This window comes from Priapulus caudatus, unplaced genomic scaffold (assembly GCF_000485595.1).
Source record: "Priapulus caudatus unplaced genomic scaffold, Priapulus_caudatus-5.0.1 Scaffold105, whole genome shotgun sequence".
In the NCBI taxonomy this organism is placed as follows: Eukaryota; Metazoa; Priapulida; class Priapulimorpha; order Priapulimorphida; family Priapulidae; genus Priapulus; species Priapulus caudatus.
The window spans coordinates 112812-134801 of NW_014577166.1; the positions used below are offsets into that span (position 1 = coordinate 112812).

At 55.1% G+C, this 21990-nt stretch overlaps 1 protein-coding gene across 12 annotated transcripts in view; it reads left to right on the top strand.

Annotated features, from left to right (window-relative positions):
- Positions 1-21378, top strand: part of LOC106805209 (vinculin-like) — a 43277-nt gene extending 21899 nt beyond the window's left edge. For 2 of the 12 annotated variants that reach the window (XM_014806713.1, XM_014806716.1), the window contains 8 exons: positions 15000-15029; positions 15388-15525; positions 16657-16790; positions 16959-17074; positions 17355-17478; positions 17772-17862; positions 18946-18990; positions 21000-21378. In XM_014806713.1, coding sequence (XP_014662199.1) covers positions 15000-15029; positions 15388-15525; positions 16657-16790; positions 16959-17074; positions 17355-17478; positions 17772-17862; positions 18946-18990; positions 21000-21166 — 845 coding nt within the window. In that variant the 3' untranslated portion in view covers positions 21167-21378. Of the gene's footprint in view, positions 1-700; positions 746-1757; positions 1842-4420; positions 4550-14999; positions 15030-15387; positions 15526-16656; positions 16791-16958; positions 17075-17354; positions 17479-17771; positions 17863-18945; positions 18991-20999 lie in introns of all 12 variants that reach the window. The other 10 variants (XM_014806715.1, XM_014806718.1, XM_014806717.1 and 7 more) reach the window with 8 other exon arrangements.
- Positions 21379-21990: the final 612 nt, after the last annotated feature.

Consider the following 21990-nt stretch of genomic DNA (forward strand, 5'->3'; position numbering starts at 1 on the left):
CGCTGGGTGCGGGGGGGGTTTGTTCTGGTTCCTGCCTGTGTAGTGGGGGGGGGGTGGATGCCGTTAACGAACCTGCAGTTGATTTTGAGGATGCACGTGTGAGTCGTGGGGATGGCTTCGATATGGGACGCCGTGCACGTGGGTTGGGTTGTCGTTTCGTGCGTTGTCGCATCACTGAAGGCGCTTGTGAGCTGCTCGGATGTTTCGACAGAGTTCGAAGTTTACGCTTGGCATGGCAAATGTCTGATTTCTTTCGTTTTTCGTTTCGATTTGTCGTGTGCATGACGCAGAAGCGAGTTTGTGTGGGACCACGCGGGTCTGCTTTCCACGGTCCACTTTCGGTTTCTATTCTCTTAGGTTTGTTCTGTGTTTTGAATGAATAATTGTCCTTACACATGCGCATTGTACGTGTTTTATTTTCAACAGGTAATTCTATTCAGTTTCTTAGACTGTTACTATTTATGTATTTGAGTGTCGGCTCACTCCTAGTCATCATAATCATTGTCTCAGTGCTGTGTGCGTTATTAGAGGTGATAAATGTTTTAGCGATTTTTCATAGACTTTTTGAAAGCTATTTAATTTTGTATGCCTTATAGTCAGATTTTCTAGTCTCTGCTATAACATTGGATTTCAGTAGTAGTAGTATTTGTTGTTGTAGTTGTTGTGTCTTGAAAGGTAATTGGTTTGCTTTAATTTGTAGTAAATATCTCTCAGAGACCACCTCAACGACGAACCTACCAGGAAGGTACTTGCGATAATTCCGCTGGTTAAACCAGGTTGTAAGAGCTTGCCCTTCTCCTGCTTCGGTTTCAACCAATGGCTCGTTCGGACGTGTGCTTGGACACGCGTCTTTGTCACAGCTAACGCTCTGCCACGCCTTGATCGAAGCATTTTCTAAACCACGCCTGCTTAGGCACACCGCTGTTTGCTGCTTGCTTTCGTTCTTTATCTGGCACATCCGCATAATTTTCTGCAGGGGAATAACGTCCTATAGCAGATGTACGTGCAAAAATTTACGCTGTTATTCGTATATATTGCAAAGTTTACATCGAATCTATGCATCGTATTTGTGATGTTATCTGTCGACGTGTTAGTTTTTTTGTGAGGGAAGAAAATATTTTTGTTGGGCATGTGCAGTGACTCGTTCCGTACGTGGTTATTGTACCGCAAGACATTGTGTTGTTGCTGTTTTGGTTTTGTCTGGCTGATTTTCAGTTGCCTTGCTGTGAGTTGCAGGTGTTTCGTTTCCATATGCTTACAATATTATTGAACGCAGTAGGTAGAGATTCTAACACCATGCAGATACTCTTGAAAACGTGTGTTTTTCACTTGAGAATAGCGTGTTGCCTCCAGGAATTGTTATAACGCCTAGCATGGGTGTGTGGTCCATCCTGTACCCCTCGACGAACGAGACTTGATCTGTGATATGCAGTTTGAAGTTGGGTTTTTTGTGTCATTCCTAACTGGAAGCGTTACGTCTCGGCTTCCCCGCGCGTGCGTGCCGTGTCGTTCCGTTGTCGTCTGCCGGCGTTTCTCTCTCGTGCGTGTCTCGTGCGTGTGTCTGCCGTGCGTCGCCGTGTCGTCTGCCGTCTCGCTGTCGTCGTCGTCATTGCCGCGCAGGGATCCGGCTGCTGGGACGGAGGTCACTGCCCAAGGTCATGCCGGGGGACTTTGTGGGTGAGCCTGTCGCAGTGTGGGTCGCCGGCAGCGACTAGGCAGCGAAAACTGCGAGTGCAATGCTCTGTTGCTTTCAGCAGCACGGGAGAGGATGAGAGCTGACAGTGCACCCGCCCCTCCTCTGCCACCGCCTCCACAGCATGTGGCTAGCAGGCCTAAGCAAGGTTAGACGTTACCGTAGCGAATGCATCGTGATGCGCTCTGGTCGTCGTGCAGCCATCTTGATAATCACGCGTTTTTTTCTTATAGAAAATTCTCGTGCTCAACGTACGGTACGAGTGTGTGATATATGGCGTTCATTGAGCAAACATTTTAATAGTCACATCGTGGTATTCGATTATTCGGTATATCTGGATTCATTACTTAATTACTACGAGAGGCTACTGGAATATACCTATGCATGTATTTTATTTTCTTGTCTGCATGCTGGAAATCCAAGTCTGTTGAAAGAATTGCAACGAGTAACCTTCGCTTAGCGTATCGATGTGATATTGTCGTATGCGCCCATTCGCCGCAAGTGATTTCTGTGTGCATGTAATGTTGAACTGACAAGATTCTCTGCATGACGACGTGGTGTTCACTATGATTGGCTCAGCCTGAAGGAGGGAAAGCTCGTGTCCTCCTAAGACATAAACATCACTGTGCTAATGCAAACTATGCAGTTCTCTACGAATCGAATACGCAGTGCCTTATTCTAGGTCGTATAAATTAAGTATCCATTAACGTCATTGACGTTGATTAGCGTGACGCGGTGATGGATGTTGGTTATGTTGCTGATGTCGTGGTAATTGCCGTCGTCGTCGTCGTCGTCGTTTAGTTGCCTGGTTTAACTACGAACGTGTGATTTATACTGTCTACCGTTCTTACGACCGTACCCATTAATATCATACTCGAGCGTTGTCCTTTTCAGTGTCTTTTTACGCTTCCCGAACACTAACCGTTTCATTAACAGGTAGACCGTAGTGACCTCGCGTGTGTACGCACGTGCCGCCGGGGTTTGTACCCGTGTCGTCGGTGGCGTCGTCATCGTCGTCGTCGCCACGTGTTCTGCAGATAACCTCGACCGCTGATCTGTGTGATGCGCTTTCGAAACGCCGCCGTTTTTTGTGCGAGAGCGAACATGAGTCATCGCTGAGCGTGTGTCGATCCCTGTTGGTGTCGCTGGCTGCTGCCGCTCGTGTTTAGCCGAAAAATGAACCGCGTTGGTTCCCGAGCTGCGCTCCCCCCCTCCGACGCTCGACTTTCATGAACAGACACATATCGATCGATGCATGTTGTACGCAGCGTGGCGCCACTGACGTTTTAACCCCTGCCGGTCGCCCGCCGCCGCCGCCGCCGCCGCCGCCGCCGCCTTAACCAAGCAATAATGTTTTTTACTTTGACGCACAGCGCCGCCGCGCGGCAGGAACGGGAGCAGGACGCCATCCCCCAACGACAAGCCTCCGCGCCACCCCTCGCCGTCGTCCAGCCCCTCCCCGAAGAGCTCTCCCCTCTTCCAGCATCGGCTGAAGCAGGCGAGGGAAGAATTCTTCCGAGCAAAGTCCGGCAATCCCGCCAGCGCCAACCCGACGACGTCTCCCCTTCCTCCCGCCGCCGCCCGTGACGACCCGAGGCCGCCGCCGCCGCCGCTGCCGCCGCCGCCGGCGACCGTGTCGCGAATAGCCGAGTTTACAAAGTCGCTCAGCGAATCGCCGCCGCCGCAGCGCCGCCGGCCGTACAGCCGCGAGGAGTTTGTGAGCGAGTTTTACGCGAGCATCGGACGCGGGTCGGGTTCCGAGGATGGTGGCGGCGACGGCGGCGCGGCGACGTCGCCCCCCGCGCCGCGCCGGTCCAGACGCGATTTTAGGTCGGACGACGACGATTGGTCGGCGTTCGAATCAGGTGTGGGCGAGTAAGATGGAACGCCACTGTGTGTGTGTGTGTGTGTGTGTGGCGAGCGTGCTTGCTGCCCTTTCCCGGCTTTTTCGCGGTGCCTTTTGCTGCATTGCCGAGAGAGCGAGAGGCGTTGTTATTGCTCTTTTTTGCGCTCTTCCCCTCTCTCGCTCTCTCGTCAGTTTCTCTTTTGCTTCGCTTGCGTTGTTGCGGAGAGTGAGAGCACTTGTGTCTGCTCTCTCACTCTAGCTCTCTCTCTCTCTCTCTTGTTATCTTTCTTCCCATCTCTTGCTCTCATGCCGGTTTCTCTTTTTGTCTTCCGTTTTCCCTCGCTATATTGATCTCTCCCCTTTTACTGTTGGAGTGGCTGCTGCGGTAGTTGTAATTCTGCATCAAAGGAACGACTGCTACAGAAAATTGAACTTGTGCAACAGAGCGATGTACCTTACTATGATTTAATTGAATGCTTCCTTCTTTTTGTTTGTATACCTCTTGTAGAATTTATGTTGAAAGTTTGCTTTGGAATTTAATCGTTGCAATTTAGTAAACTAAACGTTTAGTTTAATTGCATGTGTTTTGAAGGGGCATAAGAGGATCAAGATAATAAATCGGAGGGTACGTAACTCGACTCATTTTAAATTGTTTGGTTTAAAGTTTCATAATTAAATGTTACATTTTCGTCGATCACTTCTTTTACGCAGCGAAAGTTTTATAGTGCTCTTTTTAATCTGACCACCTTCGGATTCTATAATTCATTCAATTCGTTTACTACCGCTCGAATACCCGCTTTGGTCGTCACAGTGAAAATTCGTGAGTTTTCGTTTCTTGCTTCCCTTGTTTAATTTTGCTGTTCGATCTTCTTGCTCTGTAGCAGCAGTTCCTACGCGGCACCCGCATCATCAGCAGCAAGATGAGTCGGTAACCCGCGCTACTGGCCATTCGCACTTTGAATCGGCTTACACGAGACCCATTTCCAAATCGTCCCATCTCCAGCAGACAGGTAAAACGACGTGCGAAGGGCGGGGCGGCGACGACGACGATCGCGCCGCCTCTCGATGCACGCACGTTGCCCAATGATTGACAGCTAACCCCCCCTGGGGGCCTCCTCTCGCTGCGGCGGCGGTGTCGACGCTTTGCACGTGTGGCTTGTTGCGTCGAACCACCCCCCGTGCGAGGGGTAGCGCCCCGTCTCCCCCGCTCCCTCGATAGCCTTCTTACTCGTTCGGCATGTTCACCGCTCGCCGTTAGAATGCACGACCCGAGACCTCTTACCTCTCGCATCGTGACACCGACTCGCATGCTATAGCCAGTAGCAGCCGGGAGTAATAGCAATTGAGACTCATCCCAGCTTGTGTGTGCGTGCGTGCGTGCGTGCGTGCGTGCGTGCGTGCGGATACATGGCAGCGGTGATTTACGCTGTCCCTTTCGACGGCATGTCCGATCGGTATAACCACGCATCTTGGCCTGGTTTCGAAACCACAGCCACTCCATTAGCGACTTGTCGGAATGCTTTAGTGTGAGCAACTCACAACTTTGTTGTCATGCATCGTAATTCTCCCCAGCCCCCGTTCTCTCGGGTCTCGTGTCACAGTTTTTGTCGCCAAATCGCGTGTGGCCAAAATAACTCGCATGTGTGTCCCGTTGGCTGCATTCCCCATTACCTTCTAGGTGCGGCCCGTTGTCGGGTGCGTTCACTCACCTAGTCCCGGTTGCTGTGAATGTCTAACGTCTTCTGCTAGCTGGGTATTGACCGGAAGAACTTAACAGAATGTTGTTTCTGTGGCTTGCTCTTGTGTGGACTGACCTTTTGACCCTTTGATCTTTGTCTGACTGAGCGCTGCATTGTCCTAACTGTTATGGCGTGGCATGGATTGCGTAGTTTTCTGTCATCCATTGTTAGTTTTTGAACGATGAATATCCGGATGTTTTTTCGTGCTTCATTTTCTTGAAACCCAAACGTATTCCATTCTCATCTGTTTGGCGGTTATGATAAAAATGGAACTGCGTCGCAGGCGGCATTTTTACGACGAATAAACGCGCGACTCGTGTTGTAGATCACCGACGGATGGTATAAGCACGTTCTTCTTTTCTTCTCTCTTCTAGTTCAGAGCGAAAAGCACTCGGAAGCCACTTCTTCCCTTCACTCCGCCCGCTCTACCAATCCCGCTCCCACCACGCCCAAACGCTCAAGCGAGCCGAGGCCCAAGTCGGCCCTGCCCGCCGACGATTACATTGGCGAGATACTTTGGCCCGATGAACAGGTGTCGCCCTCTCTGCAGACGCAGCCGGTCAATGCCGGCCTGAGCCCGCGCCGCGACCACCCGGACGCGCACGCGGCGCCCCCTATGCATGCGCAACCGGCCAATCCCGGCCTCATCCCGCGCCGCGACCGCCCGGACGCGCACGCGGCGCCCCCTATGCACGCGCAGCCGGCAAATCCTGGCCTCAGCCCACGCCATGATCACCCACACGCGCAGCCGGCCAATCCCGGCCTCAGCCCGCGCTACGACCGCCCGGACGCGGCCACGTCGCCGACGACGTCGCGTTCGTCCTACCACACCGAGCTGAAGATCAAGATGAAGCCGGAGAGCCTCAGCGACACGGAGGCGACGAGCAGACGGCAGGCGAGCCACGCGCTCTGGCCGCCGCCGCAGCAGCAGCAGCAGCAGCGCACCGCATCGGCGGCAAGCCGGGCGACCACTGCGCGCGCCATCAGCGCGCGCCTGCGGTCGACTCCGACGACGACTCCCTGACGCAGCGCGATGTCGAAGGTCGCGCAGCTGCTCGACGCGGGCCTGCTGCGGCGCTGCCGCACGCTCGACGACGGTGTCGCGGCGGCGACGCGGCGTCGCCCGAGATCACGGTGCGCTACAAGCGCGAGAAGACGACGCGCAGCACGCGCACCGTACGCGACGGCGTCTCGTCGATAATCAGGAGCACGCCCATTGCCGCGCCGCCGCCGCGCGCGGAGCAGCCTGCGATCACGTACGAGGCCGCCGAAGAAGCCCGCGGCTCGCCGGCCGCACGCGCAGCCGAAGCAGGAGTGGTTGGCTGACGATCTCGTCGGACGCTGAGGACGCTCCGTCGATCCAGATCCTGTCGAGCCGCCGGTGGAGAAGTGGTGCCGCCGCGGAAAGAGAAGCCGGTTGAGAACCGCCGCCGGCCGTCGCCGGAGGATGAGAAGCCGACGATACGCCTCGTGCCGAAGCAGCAGAAGGAGCCGGAGAGAAAGAGGAAGCCGGAGCCTCCGCCGCCGCAGGCCCGTGGAGGAAGATGATCGTGCCGACGCGCGCGCCCGAGGACGAGCGCCCCGTGACGCGGCCGCGTCGTCGAGGAGCCGCCCGAGGAGGAGCCGCCCGAGGAGGAGCCGAGAGGAAGCGGAGAGGAGGCGGAAGCCGCACAAGTCCGCACCACACGACGTCGTGAGCACAACGACCGAGGAGCAGATGGCGTCGTTGTACGATCGCCGCGGCCAAGGGGCGCCGCGGTGGGCCGCCGCCGGGCGGGTCGCCGCCCGCGTGAGCCGATCGACGAGCGGCCCACGCAGGAGCGGGCGCCCGTGCCAGGAGCGGCCGCCCGAGAGACCCGAGCCGCGCCCGAATCGCCGCCGCGGGTGGAGGGAGCCCCGCGGAGCGCGCACGGCCGCCACATGACGTCGGTGACGACGACGGAGGAGACGATGAGCGAACACGAGAGAAGGACGGCGGCAGCAGCAGCAGGCCAGCAGCAGCAGCACCCCATCACGATCCCGCCGCAGGCGCTCTCTCCGCCGCCCCGCCGCCGGGCGTCGCCGTCGACGACGACGGCCGCGTCAAGATGCCGTTCTACCAATGTCGAGTACGTCAACGGCAGGATCCACGTGCCCGCTGACGGTGCGTCGAGCTGCAGCCGAGCACACGCATCCGCCCCGCCAGGGGGCGCCGCGCGCCCTGACGACGCCGACGTAGAGGTCGTCGACCCGCGCAAGTCATCCAACGGAGTATCGCGCGCGGCGACACGCTGGACGCGCGCGCGCTCGCAGTCGATGCCGGCGCAAGGCATCCTGCGCAACAGCGCCCGAACCGCCTCGCCGCAGATGGAGCAGCACCACGAGACGCGCGGCACCCGTCACCGAGCCACCGCCACCGCGCGCCGCGACGACGGCGCAGGGCGCCACGTAGCGTCGGCGACCGTGCGGCGCGCGTCCCCGCCGACGACGACGCGTGGGGGCGCCCACCGGCAGGCGTCGGCGACGCTGCGCCGCGCCCTCCGCCGCCGGACGACTGGGGGGCGCCACCGTCCGGACGCCGTTCCGCGACGATGCGCGGCGCGGCACTCGTCGGCGACGCGTACGCGGACAGCGCATCGGGGGCACCGCGCCGCGACCGCAACGCCGCGCCACGGCCGATCAGCCGATGCGACGGCAGCACAGACGGAGCAAGGACTGTTCCGCGAGCAGCGCGGCGCCGGCGGAGGGAGCGCGCACGGCGCGGCAAGGGACCGTCCGCACGGCGGCGCGGTCGCGCTCGTGCCGGACGAACGCGCCCGCCGCTCCGGCATCGTCGGCGACGCTGAGATCACGTGCGACTGCCGCGCGGGTCGGGAGAGCACGCAGACAGCAGCGCGCGCAGCCGCTCAGGTGGATCTCCGCGCCTCCGGTGGCGTTCGCCACGGCCGCAGCGACCCGCGGAGCGTCCCCGGAGCCGCCGATCATTTTCGACGCACGTCTCGCGCCGCGCGGCCAGCAGGCGGCGCCACCGCATCCCCGCGCCTTTCTGCCAGAGCAGCAGCCACAGCAGCGCGCACCCCAGCAGGTGGCGCCACAGCAGCGCGCACCCCAGCAGGTGGCGCCGCCGAGGGGTCGCGGCGAGGAGCGCAGCCGAGAGACGCGGGAGTACGTGTCGACGCAGACGACGAAGTACCGCACGGAGGACGCGCGCCACGCCATCACCGACAACCGCTCGCCGCGCGCGCCAATCATCTATCGCCGCGACTACTACCCGGACTACATCGTCGACCATCCGATCAACGACCCGTCGCTGCAGCACCGCCCCCGGCCCAAGACGCCCGAGATCACGACGGTGGTGATGACCGCGACCCTGGAGCGAGACAGGCAGCCGGGCGGGCGCCGACCGCGGGAGGTGGTCGAGGTCTCTCCCCCACAGCAACAGCAGCAGCATCATCATCAGCAGCAGCAGCAGCAGCAGAATCCGACAGCGAACGGCAGCGGGAGCGAGACGAGGTCGTCGTACGCGACGCGACGCGAGACACAGACGACGACGACCTACAGCGGTCGCGACGCCGGCCGCGGCGACGAACAGGTGGCGCCGCCACCAAAGTCGACGACGCGACCCGTCGAAACGCGGCCGAAGACGCTGCCCATCAACGAAAACGTCGACGCGAAAATCTCCAAGCCCGTGCAGGCGTCGCGCGCGCCCGCCCCCCGCGCCGCTGCCGACACGGACGGGGATCTCACCAGACCTCCTTTCAATGCGGCCGTCGTCGCTGGACAGATACCGGCCGGCGGTCAGCACGAGTCGGATGTGTCGTACGCGCAGCAGCGTAAGTTCACGACGGTGACTCGGGAGGAGGAGTACAGCAGCAGCGGCGGCAGCGACGGCGGCGACTCATACTCGGACGAACCGAACACGCTGGAGAGGAACGCTCGTGACCGGGAGAGGAAGTCGCTCGCGTACTCGCGCAAGGACTACCCCGCCACCGAGAGCAAGCTCGCCGCAGGGAAGTCTCCGCTAACATCTGCCGCTAAATCCCCGGTCACATCCGCGGGTAAATCCCCGGTCACATTCGCGGGTAAATCCCCGGTCACATCCGCGGGTAAATCCCCGGTCACATCCGCGGAGATGAAGCCGGAGAGCCTCAGCGACACGGAGGCGACGAGCAGACGGCAGGCGAGCCACGCGCTCTGGCCGCCGCCGCAGCAGCAGCAGCAGCAGCCACATCGCGGAAAGCCGGGCGAACACGCGCCGCCGCCGCCGTCGGACTCCGACGACGACTCCCTGACGCAGCCGATGTCGAAGGTCGCGCAGCTGCTCGACGCGGGCCTGCTGCGGCGCTGCCGCACGCTCGACGACGTGTCCGGCGGCGACGCGGCGTCGCCCGAGATCACGGTGCGCTACAAGCGCGAGAAGACGACGCGCAGCACGCGCACGTACCGCGACGGCGTCCTCGTCGATAATCAGCAGCACGCCGCCGCCATTGCCGCGCCGCAGCCGCCGGAGCAGCCTGCGATCACGTACGAGCCGCCGAAGGAAGCCCCGGCTCCGCCGCCGCCGCCGCAGCCGAAGCAGGAGTGGGTGCTGACGATCTCGTCGGACGCCGAGGACGCTCCGTCGATCCAGATCCTGTCGGACCCGCCGGTGGAGGAAGCGGTGCCGCCGCGGAAAGAGAAGCCGGTTGAGAAGCCGCCGCCGCCCTCGCCGGAGGATGAGAAGCCGACGATACGCCTCGTGCCGAAGCAGCAGAAGGAGCCGGAGAGAAAGAGGAAGCCGGAGCCTCCGCCGCCGCAGCCCGTGGAGGAGATGATCGTGCCGACGCGCGCGCCCGAGGACGAGCGCCCCGTGACGCGGCCCGTCGTCGAGGAGCCGCCCGAGGAGGAGCCGCCCGAGGAGGAGCCGGAGAGGAAGCCGGAGAGGAGGAGGAAGCCGCACAAGTCGCACCACACGACGTCGGTGAGCACAACGACCGAGGAGCAGATGGCGTCGTTGTACGATCGCCGCGGCCAGGGGGCGCCGCCGGGTGGGCCGCCGCCGGGCGGGCCGCCGCCGCGCGAGCCGATCGACGAGCGGCCCACGCAGGAGCGGCGGCCCGTGCAGGAGCGGCCGCCCGAGAGACCCGAGCCGCGGCCCGAATCGCCGCCGCGGGGGAGGGAGCCACGCGGACGCCATGGCCACCACATGACGTCGGTGACGACGACGGAGGAGACGATGAGCGAACACGAGAGAAGGACGCGGCAGCAGCAGCAGCAGAGCACAGCACCCATCACTGATCCCGCCGCAGGCGCTCTCGCCGCCCTGCCCCTTCCGCCGGGCTGTCCGCCGTCGCACGACGAACTGGCCGCGTTCAAGATGCCGTGCTACAAGTGTCGAAGCTACCGTCAACGGCCAGCGAATCCACGTGCGCTGGACGTTGCCGCTCGAGCTGCAGCCGAGCACACAGCCCATCCCCCGCCAGGGGGGCGCGCCGCGCGCCCTGACGACGCCCGACGTAGAAGCGTCGTCGACCCGCCCCGCAAGTGTCATCACGGAGTACGCGCCAGCCGCGGAACACGCTGACGCTCGCTGCGCGCTCGCAGTCGATGAACCGCGCAAGGGCATCCTGCGCACAGCGCCACACAGCCAGTCGCCGCAGATGCGAGCAGCACACGAGACGCTCGGCTCCGCACCGTTCACCGCAGCCACGCCACCGCAGCCGCCGGCGACGACGCGCAGGGGCGCCACCGTTTAGCGTCTGGCGGACCTGCGCCGCGTCCCGCCCGACGACGGACGCGTTGGCGGGCGCCACCGCAGCGTCGGGAACCTGCGCCGCGCCCCCGCCGCGACGACTCGGGGGGGCGCCCACCGTCGGACGACCTTCCGCCGACATGCGCGCGGCACTCCGGTCGCGCGACCGCGTACGCGGACCAGGCACCCGCCCGCGACCCACCGCGCCGCGCAGCGCGATGTGCTGTATCACGCCAGCCGGCACACGACGGCAGCACGACAGGACGTCGCGGCAGCGCGGCGGCGGCGGAGGGAGCGTCCGCATGTGCGGGGCGCCGACGCGGCGACCTGTCCGCACGGCCGCCGCGCGCGCGGCCTACGTGCGGACGAACGACGCCGCCGCCTACCGGAGCGTCAGGCGACTCTGAGCATCCGAGCGATCGCCGCGGTGGGGCAGCGCAGCAGCAGCGCGCGCAAGACCGCTCAGAGTGGATCTCGCGGCCTCCGCGTGGGCGCGCCACCGCGCAGCCGACCCGGAGCGTCCCGCCGGAGCCGCCGGATCATTTTCGACGCCACGCTTCTCGCCGCGCGCGGCCAGCAGGCGGCGCCACCGCGTCCCGCGCGCGTTCCTGCCAGAGCAGCAGCACAGCCAGCGCGCCCCAGCAGGTGGCGCCACAGCACACGCCGCGCCCAGCAGGTGGCGCCGCCTGAGGCGTCGCGTCCGGTTCGAGCGCAGCCGAGCAGACGCGCGGAGTACGTGTCGCACGCAGACGACGAAAGTTACCGCACGGAGGACGCGCCGCCACGCCATCACGCGACAACGCTCGCGCGCGCTGCCATCATCTATCGCCGCGACTAGCTACCCGGCTACATCGTCGACCATCCGATCAACGACCGCGTCGCTGCGAGCAGCCCGCCCCCCGGCCAAGACGCCGAGATCACGACGGTGGTGCTGATGACGGCTACCCTGGAGCCGAGACAGCGCAGCCGGGCGGGCGCCGACCGCGACGAGGTGGTCGAGGTCTCTCCCCCACAGCAACAGCAGCAGCATCATCATCAGCAGCAGCAGCCAGCAGCCGAATCAGACAGCGAACGGCAGCGGAGCGAGACGAGGTCGTCCTACGCGACGCGACGCGAGACACAGGACGACGACGACATACAGCAGGTCGCGACGCGGCGGCCGCGGCGACGAGCAGGTGGCCGCCGCCACCAAAGTCGACGACGCGACCCGTCGAGACGCGGCCAAGACGCTGCCCCCATCAACGAAAACGTCGACGCGGAAAATCGCCAAGCCCGTGCAGGCGTCGCCGCGCGCCGCCCCCCGCCGCGCTGCGCACACGGACAGGATCTCACCAGACCTCCTTTCAATGCGGCCGTCGTCGCTGGACAGATACGGCCGGCGGTCAGCACGAGTCGGATGTGTCGTACGCGCAGCAGCGTAAGTTCACGACGGTGACTCGGGGAGAGGCAGTACAGCAGCAGCGGCAGAGCACGGCGGCGACTCATACTCGCGACGACACGAACACGCTGGAGAGGAACGCTCGTGACCGGAAAGGAAGTCGCTCGCGTACTCGCGCAAGACTACCCGCCCACGAGAGCAAGCTCGCCGCAGGGAAGTTCTCCGCTAACATCTGCCGCTAAATCCCGGTCACATCCGCGGGTAAATCCCGGTCACATTCGCGGGTAAACCCCGCCATCACGCGAGTAATCGCGTCACCCGCGAGTAAATCCCCAGTCACATCCGCGGGTTAAATCCCCGGTCACATCCGCGGGTAAATCCCCGGTCACATCCGCGGGTAAATCCCCAGTGACATTCGCGGGTCAATCGGGCGCCACCGCTACTACCGCCGGTGCCACGACAAAGACGCGAACAGAGATGATGAAAAAGATGACGACGACGACGAAGGGAGCGAGGGAAGGCGGCGTCGCCGCGGCGACCTCGCCGCCGCTGAGTCGGGAGCCGCTCATCGTGAAGACGGAGGCGGCGGACGCGGAAGCCGCACGAGGGAGGGGACGCGTCAATCACACCGCCCCCGCCCCTGGAACTTTCCCGTCGCGAGACCGGGACAGCGCCAACAAAGCGCAGACCGCAGTGAACGGGGGCGGGTTTGTCCAGCTGGGGGGAGCGTCGGGCGACGACTCGAGCATCTACCAGCGGTACACGCAGAAGCGCCGCGGTGGCGGCAGCAGCGGCAGCAGTGGCGGAATCACTAAAACTGTTGTCGTCAACAAGCAGCGGCGCGACCTAGCGGGCGGCGTGGGCGGCGGCAGCGGCGGCAGCGGCGGCGCGGGCGCAGGCACGGGGCACAACGAGCAGCAGCGAGCGATAGCCGAGCTGCTGAACGCGTCCGAACACCTGATGCGCGACATGCAGAAGGGACTGAAGACAGACACGCAGACGAGGGCCTCCTCCTCCGCCTCCTCCTCCGCCGCCAACCGCCAGTCCTCCTCCCTCACTGCGATGAAACGCTCCCACCATACCTCGCAGTCCGTTCCGACGCCCGGAGGTGTAGGAGCAATCGACGCGACGTACGCTGTCGATGCAGGTACTGATTGTCAGTCGGTGGTGCGCCCGCGTGTAATACCCGGGACCCGCTCCCCTTGCGATGTGCGCTTTTGCGCAACCCCCGTACTGCGTGGGCGAATCTGACACCGTGCGGTGGGGTTGTCGGTGGGAGATGCGTCCGCGGTCTTGCACGTGGGGAACGCGCTGATGTACACACATGCCGTTTGATGTCTGTTCATGAAAGCATCCTTGCCAAATCACTAATGCTTAAGCTGCTTCGTACGACTAAAACCCCCGATTCCGTGTTTAGTTTACGAAAGCAAGAGAAAAAGCGCAACGTGGTTTTGTGCTCTGGCTAAACCGCTCGCCGAATCTCGACGAAACGTTTCGGTTTCAGGTTGGCCGTTAACTTTGGATTTTTGGTTGCAGATCCAAGTTATTTAATCGCTGTTCCGTTGCTCGCTTTTTGCAACGTGTCGCTGCACATTTGCAAGTCGTGTCGTTCGCTATGCGTGTTTTGTTGCGATGAAAATGGATCGCGTCGTGAAAGATGGGTACAGAGGGTAAAACTAATTTCGATGGTACACGTTCTCTGTGTGGACACGTACGTATGTTTATCCAGAGCACGAAATGTTTGTGCTTGTACGTTCGTACGAGATTCCCCCCCCCAATGTGTGTCTTCTGTGTCTGTGAGATTTTGCCGTTCGTCGCCTCAGGTGGCGTGTGCGGTATTTTTAATGCTACAGTTGATAGCATTCAGCTGGAAGGATGCACCAGAAGCAAGGTCAGTTTGTTCGTCACGTCGGTATTATTTATCGAAAACCGATCGACGGATTGTCTTGGTAATGTGATGGCGGCACTAGTTACCGTTCGCTCTCTGGTCGAGAAGTGCATAGTTTGCGATGATATGTTCTTGGTGACGTCATTTGCTGGGTCGTGTTCGTGCATGTGGAAGAAGCACCTTGTTTGGGTGGCGTTCGTTGTTTGACGATATGTTACCACGATGCGTGTTTTGTTCTCACCTGTGAATGCCATGAATGGTTGCCGGCATTGAATTGTAAGTTCCAGTGCGTTTGCGGAAGACCGTGTCAGTTTCTAATGTCCGTTAGGATGCGGTTCTGTAGTGGCCGTGAGCATACTAACCTCTCCAGTTGTGCAGGAGGTGCTGCTGGCTGAACATAACTGAGCCTGCATTGGCAAGGACGTTCGATACTAATATACACTGTGTTTTTACCACGACTGTGTGAATTAAACACGAATTGATGTTTTTTTGGCAGCATTGCTTTGTGTTGGTATCGTTATCCACGTCCGTTACCTTTTTCAATGGTTCATTGACCTTTTTTTCTTCGTGTAACATTCGTCCTAACACCGTAACAGCTTTGATGGTTTCCTTGACTTGTTCACCGAGAAAGTGGATAAGCTGTGATTGGTTTTCCCCTATTAACATGATTTTGCGGATGTGTGTATAGCTGTGGGTACTATACGTGGTGAAGGATACTACAATGCGATAATCTCTTAATTTACAGAAGCGCCCATAACGGCTGGACATGCCCAAGGTAACTCTATTACACTAAATTGTTGGCTGTGTTGATTTCTTCAGTAGTGTGCTTTCCCGGATTTTTTTAACCCATAGTATTCTATTTATTTTTGTCAGCTTTTGTGTGTAATTTATCACGTCACGTTGTAGTAGTCATTAGCTTTATGAATTTATATCACATATACTTATTTTCCATTAACTATTATAACAATTAATTTCAACACCACTGTATTATTTATGTTATGCTTCTTAGCTTTCTCATAGGTTTTGCATTAGTGATCTTAGAATGTCTTTGTCGTAATTTATTACCTTTCTTTAGGTTTTGTTGTTTCCGTATGACTTTGTTTTTGAGATGTGTATATATTTCACTAATGTAGGCCACCAAGCATCCCCCCAAATATACCACGGATATGGCCCCGACTATGGCAAAGAACAAGACCAGTATGCGCCGCGTGTAATACACAAAGATCAGGGATATTACTCTCAGAATTATCCATCCTATGCGAGCTACCATGGTAAACTGCTGCGGCAACGTGTGAAAGTTTGCTGAACAGCATGCCAGCTCTCTCTCTCTCTCTCTATCTCCCCTGTCTGCCTTAAATCTGTCCAGGCAGCCTGAGCGGAAAGCTCAGGGCAATGTGACGCAGGCAATGGATCCTGCTTGTGCGACAGGCTAACACCGGGATGGCATGCTGCGAGATTACTGCCGTGTCTGTTGGGAATATGTGTAGTAGCATCTTGGTCATCACCACTTAACCTTGGTACAATCCCGTGTAGAAATCCCAGAGGTCTGTGCTTGTATTGAACAGGCTGAATCGGTTGCATTGTAGTCCTAATAACATGGCATGCGTCAGGAAGACAATAGAATCTGCATGCGTTTTCCATCTCGGTCAACAGATGGCAGCACCTATTATTAGTACATTGGTAGTGTAGAGAGACATAACAGGACATGCTGCGGAGACGCATTGGGACGGGATTGGTACTTGTCCACGTCGACAATACTACGCGAACTTACTAAAACGGCGGAGCATGATATTTTCGTGTAGATCTCGACGCAGATCTTGTAATGAAGCCATTCTAATCGCATGGTAGGCTGCTCCGGTAGCCGCAGCTCGTACCTCAGACGAAGCCGTAGCCAGCTCTGAGAGAAGAAGGATTGCCGAATGTCGGCATTCTCTGTGCATGTTAGATGTGTTACATGTTATAAGATATTCTAAGCAGATGTTTATACAGGCCGAGTAGAAGACTTGCATGTTTCGCGTTAACATGCAGCGCTGCTCGCAGCATCAACGCCCGGATGATTCGCTATAGCTTTCGATTTACAATAGATTGCATATGATCATGATGTGTTTGATGTAGCACGAAGTCGATAAGGCCCCATGTAGATCACGGAGATCCGTGTTTGTGTGTTTAATGGCTTCATATATTTCGCTGTATTTTTCTCGATTGTGCAGTTATTTATGAAATAATTCCTTCAATTCCATACATGGTTGATCTCGCAAGCTTTTAACGACGGTTAATGTAGTGCCACGTTGCAATTTTTTTCAGCGGCCATCTCGTCGCGTTGTAATCGCATCATGTCTCGAGCCAAATGCAGTGATTTATAAGTTCGATTGGGTTCACACAATGTTGCTCTGGTGTTGTAGAAGACTCGGCCGCGCCGCCGCGGCCACCACCACCAGGGGGAGCTTTCCCGCCACCGAGACCGCCGCCGCCGGAGACTGACGATGAGGATGAGATGGTGCATTTCCCTGCCCCGCAGGCGAACCAGCCCATCATGGTAACCGTAGCAACTGCATGCTTGGGTTAATGAGATGAATCGGACACATGCAACAATTAAAGCGTCCAAACGATCGCATCCACTCCTTACACAATTGGTGGGGGGGGGGGCAGATTACAATATCACAGATTAATAGCTAACGTTTTTACTGACTTTCTACTACACTAGATGGCAGCACATTCACTCCATCAAGAAGCGAAGCAATGGTCGAGCAGAGACAATGAGATCATTGGTGCAGCAAAACGCATGGCCATTCTGATGGCAAGACTCAGTCAACTCGTAAGGTAACGTGACAAGTCTCTTCTCTGACAAGACGCGCAAGGCGTAGAACTGTTCACAAGTAAAAGCACCAACCTGAGAGGGTTCAACTGTGACTGGTTTACATTTGTAGAGATTTGGGAAGTAAAACATAAGCGTGGCGCAGAGCCTGAGATATGCTGTCGGGACCCTTATAGATATTCTTGGTTAATGAATACAGGAGCTATGAGCCTTGATGGATCTACAATTATCGTAGTCGTTGCCCATGTTAATGTCGAAAGTCTATACGTGGCTTCCCTTTTGTAGAGGTGAGGGTGGTTCCAAGAAGGACCTGATCGCTTGTGCCAAGGCCATCGCTGATGCTTCCGAGGAGGTGACAAGGCTTGCCAAGGAGCTGGCACGTCAGTGTACGGACAAGCGTATGCGAATGGTAAGAGCTGTATAGAAAAGGATATATGTAGTGAAGTTCATTTATTTTGTATTCTTTCTCTCTCTCTCTCTCTCTCTCTCTGTCTCTATTTCTATCTCCCTCCCTCCCTCCTTCCCCCTCTCTCTCCCTCTCTCTATATGTATTGTTTGTATTGTCTGGTTTGTTTCCATGTTCTTTTTAGTTGCACCTTAAACTTTTATTTAATTACGTTTCTATTGCTTTTCCTAATTTTCGAATTTCGGAAATCTGTAAAGCTAACCTCTAATGCTTTTATTGATAATGTGATTTTTCAGAATCTGCTACAAGTGTGTGAGCGAATCCCAACGATTGGAACACAGCTGAAGATTCTGTCTACAGTGAAAGCCACTATGCTTGGTGCACAAGGTACGTCTGTGAAATATGTGAATACTTTGTCCGATTAGAAAATATACAAGTTTCATCAGTCATCATATCTTATGACTTAATAGCAGCATTGTACAAGACACGTTTTTCTGATCATGTTCATGGCAAAACGGATTAATATATATTTGTGTATATGATATGTGGTAATAATAATATGATGAACCTAGTTTGTGTAAATACACCACTTTGTGTAGGTCATTTCATAGCATCAAGTGCTTGGATTTTGAACTGGGGTAAAATAAATCGAATGCTCTATGCTAATCACCATAATTCAATGCTCTATACACTCTAATGACTTCCTGAAACTAGAAAGTTTTGATTTAGAGTGGCACCAGTATTTTTGCAGGCATTTAGGGGGTGATACTCCATTAGGAGTGTTCCCAACTTTAATGTTATTAATGGTCATAACAACATAGCTATACATATATATATATGGTCATGGTCATATATTAGTTTGTGGTTTAATGTCATTTAGGTTATGGTTAGGGTTAGGGTTATCAATCATTAATCATTAATGATATCAAAGTTGGGAACACTCCTAATGGAGCGTTAGCCCGTTTATGTCAATCAATAAATTTTCCGTGTAATGGCGCTCCCTAGTGCGTACGTAGAATGGTGGAGATTTCTGATAGCTTTGAAAAAGATTAGACCTTGAATCTACAAAGATAGGACCAACTATACAGAAGATCAGAAGTGTCTCTTTTGCTGATATGTTGTTATTGATATAAGCAAGGAAGAAAATAAAAAGATATAACGATTAATATAAATTCAGCCACCAACTTGGTATTAAGGTAATCGAAAAAGGATGCCGAGTCATTTTGTCTATTTCATTGTTTTGAATAAATCTGCCGCGTCATCAAAAGGCTATGACCTTTCATGAATCTTACCTTAGCCGTAAACTTAATCTGTCCTTTTTTATGGAAAAATTAATGCTATCACTTTATCTATGAACCGTATCTTTATCTAGTAATATAGATAGGGGCCTATATCTAGTGCATTTTATCTCGAATTTTGTGTGTTCAAGGTGTAATGTTGTGTAATCACTTCTGAGTGTTTGGTTGACAGAGATGATGCCATTGAGTCCAGATGGGAGTGAGATAACTGGCGATGGTAAAACCATTTAGCAAAACTCTCAGCATGGTGTGATCGTTACCTAGATTACCTACGCGTAATTTGTCCGACGCCAACACTCGATCACGCTGCGCACGCGCGTGATTCGAGTAGGGTAGCAGTGCAGGGTATCATTCCACCTTCCACCACAATCTTGTATACTTACCACTGTACGTCTGAACAAATAGCAGACGCACCATTTGTTCCTTTTTCACTCTGTGTTGAGCTGTTTGTGAATCCGGGCTCTGTGCCAGCCACCGCAACCTTGAATCAGCCCAGTGTGTCTAAATGTATGGGCTACTAGAATTCGAAGCCGGTCTTGTATTCATAACACTATTGTGTGAGCGTGAACTGAAATATAGCATTTAACCTAGAAATGTGTGAAGCGTGTGCATGTCCGTCACAATGGCCACGCAGCGCGGTTCCTTGATGGCAGCATGAGTGCTAACAATTGTGGTTAACTATATTTATGTGGCTTTACTACCAATTTACCTACCTACAGGTTATTTACCTGCAATAATAATTCATCTTCAAATTAACCTCATCCTGCAGATTTCAGAATACGTGATTTTAACATGAAACCTTTTAGGATGGATGAATGATTGGAGGTTACACCTCTACGGAATTTAACTGGATCGTACGGCCATGTACACACTAATAACAAAGATTGCGCATGTATATGGACAAGCTGTAGATTTAAAAAAACAGAATGCTATAATGTTAAAGCAGAAAATATTCAAAGGTGTTCTAAAAGAACATTGAAATATACAGATAATCAAATGCAAATGTTAAATAATCACCTGAGTGAATAACTACACAGAAATGAATCCAGTTGTCTAAATAAATCCCCACGTTAACGTATAGTCATGGAACAGGCTGTGTGACATCATCGAACTTCTGGTGACATTTGAAGGCAATCGCGCTAGTGTCCCACTACTAATTTGGGGCTGTTGCATAGGTTCATGCCAATTAGCATGTACCGTTAAATAGTATTAATACTAGTTAGAATAATATAACTTTAGTACTAGTATTGCATTTCAGTCGGCAGCATGCTAGCTAGTGCTGTAGTATTTGCACTATGAACTAATTCTGTGCTAACCTCTTCTTCCCATGCTTCTCTCTCTCTCTCTGGATATGCCTATCTATGATTATTGCTCTGATTCTCTACTAACAGTAACAAGTGAGTATACAGTAGCTTCTCATTTTCTGTCGAAAATTTTTAACATTTATGGATTAAATCATCAGGGATTTAGTTCACATTACTGTTGGCAGAAACATCACAAATACTTATCATGCACTATAGTAAGTCTAAAATGTCACAACCTTTGTACGGCACCTTTGTGTTTATCGGCATTTTAAACTTGTGTTGTCATAACTATGCATGATGTTTCTGATAACGGCCCGCCTGATCTTTAATTCTTATTTCTTAAAAATCTTATAAAAATCTTAATTTTCGATTATGGACTCTGGATATATATGCACACCTGACTAGGAGCGCTTAACTGCACGTGTGATTTGCTTCACATGTAGTACGAAGCGTCTGCATGAGCTGTATGACATGACATGTCTTGGTGATTTGATGTATTTGACGACAAGTGTACTGTCACTTATTTCTCAGAGGCTATGCATAACATCTCGTGACGAATTTGGTTAAATGCATAATAAGAAGAACCTTATAAGAATTACGAGAGATTTAGACGATTAGATTATTAGAGATTTTTAGACATGCGGCGTTCTGTTGTTATACTTTATGTTCATACAAGTTTTCTAGTATTTTTCCTCTCTAATAGATGTCACTCTGCTGTAAATCTACTCTATTTCCTTCATTACTTGCGACATTTATTTTTTTGCGCGTATATTCCACAGCCATGCACTTATCGATTGTGCGGGTACATTACGATATGCACCCGCCGGGACTCCTTTGTCCACGCGTGCGTTCCCGTGTGAGTAGTTAAACCACTCGTTTACTTATACCTTACTGATTATCTGATTATCTGCGCTGCTCGTAGGTTCCGAGGAAGACCAGGAGGCGACGGAGATGCTGGTGGGAAATGCCGAGAACCTCATGCACTCGGTCAAGGAGACGGTGCGAGCGGCCGAGGCCGCCTCCATCAAGATACGCACGGACTCCGGCTGCAGGCTGCGCTGGGAGCGCAAGCCCGCATGGTACCACTAATTATCGGCGACGACGCCTCGCCTCGTCTCGCGAGCAGTGACGAAGCACGACCGAGCGAACAACACCGACACGGACAACACACGTATTCTACTCGATGCCAGCGGTGCCGAAGTTGAGATGTCAAGTGATAACATCCAGGCAGGCAGGCAGGCAGGCAGGCAGGCAAGCAGGCAGGCAGGCAAGCAGGCAAGCCAGCAGGCATGCCGTCAGGCAGGCAGGCAGGCAAGCCAGCAGACCGTCTGGCAGGCAGACAGGCAAGCCAGCAGACCGTCTGGCAGGCAGGCAGGCAGGCAGGCAGGCAGGCAGGCAGGCAGGCAGGCAGGCAGGCAGGCGCCTCACATATACATCTAGCGAAAGCTCCAAATACTTTTTTATAGCAACAGTCGTCGGCGAACTTTTACGTATAACGAATATAGCAGCGGCAGTTTTTGCCGCCGCAGTGTAGTATTTAACTCGAGGTTTCAGCGCGTTGGGAGTAAGACGTAACTTTAGAGGCCACCCTGTTCTACTGCAGCTGGGATTAGATTCCAAACATTTTCGTCCCTTGTTTACAGTAGAAAAACTACTTGCATACGCATGCAAAAAGAGAGCGTTTGGAATTAACCTAGGGAATCGGTGTTTTCTTGCGAGGGCTTCCTCTAAATTGGATACAGATATATCGTTTGTATTGTAAAGTACTCTTAAGTTACTCCATGTATGATTTCGCTGTTCAGTTATTAGAATGTGGGCATAACATATATGTTGTGGGCATCGCTCCTCTGGCCGTTAAAACCGCTTTAATGTGTAATTAAACACACATATACAGATTGGAGTATATATTGAAC